Source organism: Triticum dicoccoides, chromosome 5B, assembly GCF_002162155.2.
Source record: "Triticum dicoccoides isolate Atlit2015 ecotype Zavitan chromosome 5B, WEW_v2.0, whole genome shotgun sequence".
Lineage (NCBI taxonomy): Eukaryota > Viridiplantae > Streptophyta > Magnoliopsida > Poales > Poaceae > Triticum > Triticum dicoccoides.
In genome coordinates this window covers 260,604,577-260,611,600 of record NC_041389.1, presented here as the reverse complement: position 1 = coordinate 260,611,600, position 7,024 = coordinate 260,604,577, and the positions used below count along the sequence as shown (strand labels likewise).

The 7,024-nt window shown below is 44.3% G+C and overlaps 1 protein-coding gene across 2 annotated transcripts; it reads right to left on the bottom strand.

Moving 5' to 3' along the window:
* Positions 1-2,444: 2,444 nt before the first annotated feature.
* LOC119308309 (tRNA-uridine aminocarboxypropyltransferase 2-like) lies at positions 2,445-5,394 on the bottom strand. Of its 2 annotated transcripts, none has more exons than XM_037584414.1 (2): positions 4,540-5,394; positions 2,445-2,819 (listed from the first exon to the last, which is right to left on the bottom strand). In XM_037584414.1, the coding sequence occupies exon 1, from the start codon at positions 5,387-5,389 to the stop codon at positions 4,610-4,612; it is 780 nt and encodes a 259-aa protein (XP_037440311.1). In that variant the 5' UTR covers positions 5,390-5,394; the 3' UTR covers positions 2,445-2,819; positions 4,540-4,609. The 2 variants fall into 2 exon arrangements, with proteins under 2 accessions (XP_037440311.1, XP_037440312.1); XM_037584415.1 differs by lacking the exon at positions 2,445-2,819 and adding an exon at positions 2,828-4,415.
* Between the last annotated feature and the right edge of the window lie 1,630 nt (positions 5,395-7,024).

Here is a 7,024-nt window from a genome sequence, read left to right as displayed (position 1 = left end):
GTTTGTAGTTGATAGATGATTTGGTAGGCAGTAGATGATGTGTAGTTGAACATGTAGGCAAAATCAATTCCGTTTTGTGTATATGTTGTTCATAGGTTTTTTTTTTGAACTAAGAGGGGTGATGAATACATGATTTTTGTATGTAAAATAGACTTGTTTGATAATTTGGTTTGATAGATGATGTGTGTATGTGTAGATAATCCTATTGTTGGCATACTATATTTGCAAAAGATATGGTGAAATTTGGTACTCTAGATGATATGTATTTGCATATGTGACACCATATTATTTGACAAATTTATTTGATTGAGATGATATTGGTATGTTTGAGAAGAATTATGTGTGCATATGAAGAAGAAGAAAATGATGTGGTTATGTTTGAGAAGAATGGTTTGTTCATATGGCATAACTTGGAGAAGAAAATTGTATTGTTTTATATTGTTCATGTATTCATAGATGTTTGTGATTTGTTTTATAGGATGGCGGATGATGATGGACCTTGGTATGCCGGATTAATCGATGAGTGGGATAAGGAGCATCGTGCTCGTGCCATTGAGAAGGGAGATGTAAGAAGCAAGACTTATCAATTTTCGTTGTTTCTCATTTGTGTTCTTGTATTGATTAAAACATCACTTTATTTGCAGCTTGTAGTTGCTATGCGCATGAGGGGTCATTTCGCTGATGACTTTACTTACGACCCCCGGTACGAGCCTTACATTCGGAGATTGGGTCTTCTCCCATTCGTGTTGCAGTTTAAGCGACGCGCTCCGCCGGTGAACCACGCGGCGCTGATCGCACTTGTGAATCGTTGGAGGCCGGAGACTCACTCGTTCCACCTTCCATGTGGGGAGATGAGATGACCCTACAGGACATGGCTATGATAAGCGGCCTTCCTATCAACAGACAAGCTGTTACCATGTGGGGGAAAATCTGTGGACTTGTTGTCGTTTGTATGCAAGAATTTGTCGTGGTGAAAATTCTGTGAAATGTGCTACCTTCTGTGTTCTATGAACCTGTCATATTATTATGAATTCTGTGAACCTGTGTATGCAAGAAGTGAGCTTGTTGTAGTTTGTTTCAATGAGTTTGTTCTAGTTTGTTTCGATGAACTTGGTGTAGTCTTTTTCCATGAACTTGTTGTCGTTTCTTTCCATGAACTTGTTGCCGTTCGAATTAAGTTGCACCGGATTCGTGAAGTTGCTATGAATGTTTGACATGAATTTATCGTTTAAAAGTACTACTCAATGATGTGATTTATGTGAATTGTTGTTTCCTGTGATGTCTATGAATTCATTGATTGCCATGAAATCTGTCAAAAGGACTCATTTACTCATTTATATGCACAGGGTAGGTACCAGACACCAGGGTCCTTGGCGTCTGGCTATAAGTCAGGGGACCAAACGCCAGGGTCCTTGGCGTCTGGCTATAAGTCAGGGGACCAAACGCCAGGGTCCTTGGCGTCTGGTTATCGACTGACACCAGAAACAGGGTAAAGCAGGGGAGCCAGCACAGGGTAGGTACCAGACGCCAGGGTTCTTGGCGTCTGGATATAAGTCAGTTTTGTCTTTTCACTTGTAGTCTCAAATAACAAACATACATAAGCATTGCATAGTCTTTTCATACCACTATAGTTGAACACACACATAAGGTTCATTACCACGTTTGTCTACGATAATAGCAAGTCAGGGGAGCAAAGCAAGCCAGACGCCAGGGTCCCTGGCGTCTGGGTGTGGGAGGCAGACGCCAGGGACCTTGGCGTCTGGTTGTCCATCAGACACACCAGACAGCTTGTCTGGTCACCTGCGCGAGCAAAGCGAGCCAGACGCCAGGGTCCCTGGCGTCTGGGTGTGGGAGGCAGACGCCAGGGTCCCTGGCGTCTGGCCCCTTTGCCACGTCAGCAGGTCAACGGACATGCGGGCAGAGCGGGCCAGGGGCCAGACGCCATGGACCCTGGCGTCTGCTTCGCAACCCAGACGCCAGGGATGTTGGCGTCACCCAAAAAGGTCAGAATCGAAATTTCTTTTGAAACGAGGTCAAATCGGGATTTTATTAGCCTTATAGGTCATAACAGTAATTTTGTCCTGTCTTCTCGGGTCCTGGGGGCATCGATGCTGGCGGTTCTGTCATTTTCCTTGGTGGAAAAGGCATCGTTTGTTCTCCCCAAGACCAGCTCGTTGACCTCAGCCTGGGCCTTCGCACTGTGCAACATGCAAGTCAAGCGCAGGATGCTCCTTCCGAGTGTGCAATTTGGTTGCTGTGGCGACTCCAATAGTAATGCCACCAGACGAGGAGCTACCAACACACCTGAGCTTTGTAATAAAGCTGGGCGTGATTCCTCTTGTCTATAAACAACTGAAATAGCACTATCTGGCATTCATGTCCGTGATCTCACTACCTCTTTAATTTAGTACTACTACTATAAGACCTTTTTGAGACTATGACAGTGTCAAAAAACATCTAACATTCTGATAGAGAGGTAGTACCATGTAAGTATGATGAATCTGATGGGCAGCAGCCCATCTCATCTTAACTACAGGTCATCGAGAGTGGGTCGGAGGTTACAATGTGAATCATATTGCAAACAAATCCAGTGCCGAGCAGTCTATAACAGGCTAACATCTAAACAAAGGGTGGTGTCCAGTGTCCACAGGCCCTAAGACTCCAGCAGTACATAAATACCAGATCAATCTAGCAGCAAGGATGGACTTTTGACAGCTTTCAGCCGTTCACTGAACAAATCAAACATTTGATTCGTAGCACAGATGTCTCCAGCTTTCCCCTCCAGACTGCAACAACGTTTCCTAGTTTCATTGCACAAGCTGCACAGGAAACCAAAGGTGTATTACTGTTGCTGATCAAGTTCTCCAACCTGGTTAATATTTATTTATTTTGTAAAATGTGATTATTTACCTATAATAAAATCACTTTTAACATTGCACAACACACAGGCACACTAGGGTGGTCATCGCATGACATATAAAGTGGCCATCTTGTTATTATTAGCAATTTCGTCTGAAACTCTGAATAATTACTTTGTTTTCATGGAGTAACTAATGGGCAGGAGGCCAAGGTACTAAGTTCTCATGTAAGGAACACTTCCTATATAAAATAAGTTCATGCCAAGCCAGCAGTAGTTCCTCTGAAGTCTCCACAGATATACAGATGATCAAATTTGCAGATACACTTGGCAATAAAAGCAACCAGCTAACCCTTTTCAATGGAGAAGCTAAATGGGATTCGCATAATAGCAGGTCAAACAACTGTATGTTTACTACCTTAGTTCCTCATAATTCACCTCTGACTGGCTCATTCCTATATTTCTTAATGCGGCGGAAGGAGCAAAACTTCCCAGGATCACATCATGGGGGCTAGGGTGAATGCCGGACGATGCAGAGATGCAATCCATGAAATCAGAGAGAGCGTGCATTCTGGATAAAGGACAGAGCCACAACCCCATGGAGATAACTGGTATGTCTAGAAAGATTTATCTTTTCAAAACCCAGCTCTACCCACTATAACCTGGAGACAATGGCGCTGACGCTCAAAGCCCTTTGGAGAACTTGCATTCTAGAGTGTAAAAGGTTCCTTAGTTATCATTGGTCTTCAGAAGTGCCTTTGGGTAGTTGATACCTTTCCATGGTAGACCCCTAAATATCATCCTTCTTGAGTTCTAGTTCATGTCTGTCTCCATGAAATCAAATTCCTTCTCGTCAAATATTAAAAAAGAATATAGTGTGATGTATTGGACGTGTAGAGAAGGACAAAAATGTGACATGTGTAATCCCCATGAGATTTAAGGTCCTCAGAAAAGTGCACCAAGATAGTCCAAGCAGTGAAAATTTAAGCCTTTATCGCTATCTCAAAAAAAAAAAGGTGGACAAGAACTTGGATACTAATGCAAGCCGAATGAGAGCAAACTAATGGGGTTTGATGATATCTACTGATTTGTGAATTGCATAGAAGAACAATTATGTGCACTCATGAGGGTTAATCTACTTACTTAGATTTTACGGTCAACAGTTACATGCTTTCTGAGGTAAAGATGGCATGGCACCGAGTGAACAAAAATGCAGGCCTCTAGCACAGTTTCTCAATTACTGAACAGGGCACATCATTGTGTTTTTATTGTCAAGCTTGGTCTTATCCAGTTTGACAAGTAAGGTACCATTAGTTTCTCATAGCAACAGTACCAATATCGATCGTGCAGTGTGCTGGTATCATCAATCTGTGTAGTTTACTCAGTGGAATGATACTTTTTCGGCGACAGTACAATGAGAATTTAATGGTGTTCTATTCACTAGACAGGATACTTCAAGTAAGGAACAATTGAAACTTCCTGGATTAGGGGGAACACACAAAAGGATCATTCTAGACATCTTGGCATATGCTGTTGCAGCAAAGTTCTGTTCCAAAACCTTCAAAATCAAATAACAGAACTCACTTCAATTTTCTTACATCTAGTCAGTGGTCAAAACAACCAAGAGTGCAAAGCTAAGTAAATAAACTACCAGCTCTGTGCTAGAAAAAGGGAATTCAGACCTTGGTGATTGACAGTGATGGCCTCTGAACAACAGAGGAACGCAAATCCGCAGAAATTCAGTCACAACAATCAGGTATTCCTCTTCATCTCCTCCTCCCTCTTGATATATTTCTTCTTCCTCAGCTTCACTCTCGGCTTCATGGCACGGTGCTGCAGATGCTCCGACTGGAAGGCCACCATCGCCCTGAGAACCCTAACCATCGTCTCCTCGATCTCCGCACCGCTTCCCTCCGGCTCAAGCAGCCGCAGCGCCCTTGCGACTGCCTCCATTGTGCTCACGCACCCCTTATGCGGCTCCTTCTTCACCACGAGCTCCGACTCGAACATGCTGTCCCCTTCCACGCCGCTGTCTACGGGCAGGGAGACGGGGATGACGAACGAGGAGAGGAACGGGAGGCTGGCGGCGTGCATCTCCTTGGCCTGCTTCCAGGTGCCATCGAGGATGAGGAGGATGGGGTTGGAGCGTGCGGAGGGAGGCGTGGAGCGGCACCAGGAGGCGAGGTCGGAGGCGGCGGGTGAGGGGAAGAGGAGGAGTACGGGGTTCAGGGAGGGAGAGGGGATGAGCGGGGTGGAGGAGGGGCGGAGGCGGCGTCCGGGGAGGAGGTGGAGGTTGCCGAGGCAGCGGGCGAGGAGGGGAAGGGTGGAGAGCGGGTTGCGGTGGACGGCGTGGGGGTGGTGGAGGACGACGACGGTGGTGGATGTGTGGAGCGGGGAGCGGGGCATGTGCGGGCAGAGGCAGACGCGGGACGGGCGCCCGCAGCCGGCGTGGCAGATGGCGCGGCCAGGTGGTGTCGGTGTGTCGCCGCCATCGTCGTCGGAGGCGGAGGAGAGTGGGAAGTCCAAGTCCATCTTGTGACTTTCTTTTTTGCTAAGGAGAAAAATCCATACTATAACCCTGAACTAACCATTCGATTTAAAATTCAAACCTCAACGTTAGAACCGGTTACACCCTTAATTTTTCACTAGGTTCAGAAATCAACCTCCGGCTGGTTTTACCTTGTGTTGACCGTAATGAGCGGTATCGACTGCTCATAAGGCAACACCATGTCAACTTTTACCTTTCCCAACACGTGGGATCCACCCAGTAAATAAAATAAACCCCTCTCTCTCATCATCGGGAAGAACAAAAGGAAAAAAGAACAGCCGCCGAAGAAGCGGTTGTAGCAGTCAATAGAATTACCACTCCAGCCAGTGGCGGAGCTTGAGCCGAATATATGGGGGGGCATGGGCTGGAGGGGGCGGGGGGGCAAACTTAACTATTTGAGCTGTTTTTAGTGGAAAATGGGTCTAATACAAATGAATATATACAAAGAAATTTTGTGAGCTGGGGGTCGATATGCCGGTGGAGGTTGGGCGCTGGTGGCCAGGGAAGGCGGCCTCAGAGTTGGATGGTGAGGTGGTCTTGGTCCACATGCGAGGAAGACCATCGATTTGGATGGATGGCGCATATTCGTCAGTTCGAGAGAGAACGACATGCAATCGATCTGGACTTCGATTAACCTGAATGCGAGTTCAGAGAGATTCGAGCGGGCGTTGATGTTGAACATGAACCATGCCCCTATCAGCAGGTCGATTTATTCTAAGGCAGCAGACAAAGTAGTGTCATGGGGTGTGGCGGCAGGGGATTCCGGTGGTGAACCACCACACAAGGATTTCTTTTCCTTTTTGCCCTTTCTGACAGTGAGAGACAATGGGAGAGGGTGAAGCATTTCTATTTAATATAGGTGGGTCCCACATGTAAGGAGAGGTCAAAGCTGACATGGCATTGCCCAGTCAGCAGTCAGCGCAGTTAAAACCGGTCAACATGGTCAAAACCAAGCAGAACGTCTAGAAGGTTGATTTCTAAAACGAGTGGAAAATTAAGGGTGTAGAACAACCTATTTTGAAGTTGAGGGTTGAATCTTACACTAATAGATAAATGGTTAGCCACAACTTTAATTGATGACACATCATTTCCAATCAAATAGTGATGGTGTTGACATATTTGGTACGCCAGTTTTACAAAATTAGTGCCGGCGTTGCATTTTTCTAACACGTCACAAATTGGTGGGTGCAGTTGTACTGACCAGTCACAAGTTAGTGGTGATGTTGGATTTCTATAAACGCCATAGATAATTAGTCTAGTGGTGGCGTTGAATTTCTATAAACGCCATAAGAATATTTATTTTGACTATATTATTAGTTTGAGTTTTTTTTATTATTTTTTGAATTTTAAAAGTAAGAATATTATTTTGAATGTATTATTACTTTGAGTCTTTTATTATTTTGAATATCTTTATTATTATCTTTAGAATTTTAGTTATTGAAGTAAGAATATTTATTTTGAATATATTATTACTTTGAGTGTCTTATAATTTTGAGGCATTTTATTATTTTTTCAACTTTGAGTTATTAAAATAAGAATATTTATTTTGAATATATTACAAAACTTTGAGTATTTTACTATTTTTAGTTTGCTATTACTTTTTGAGACATTTAGTTATT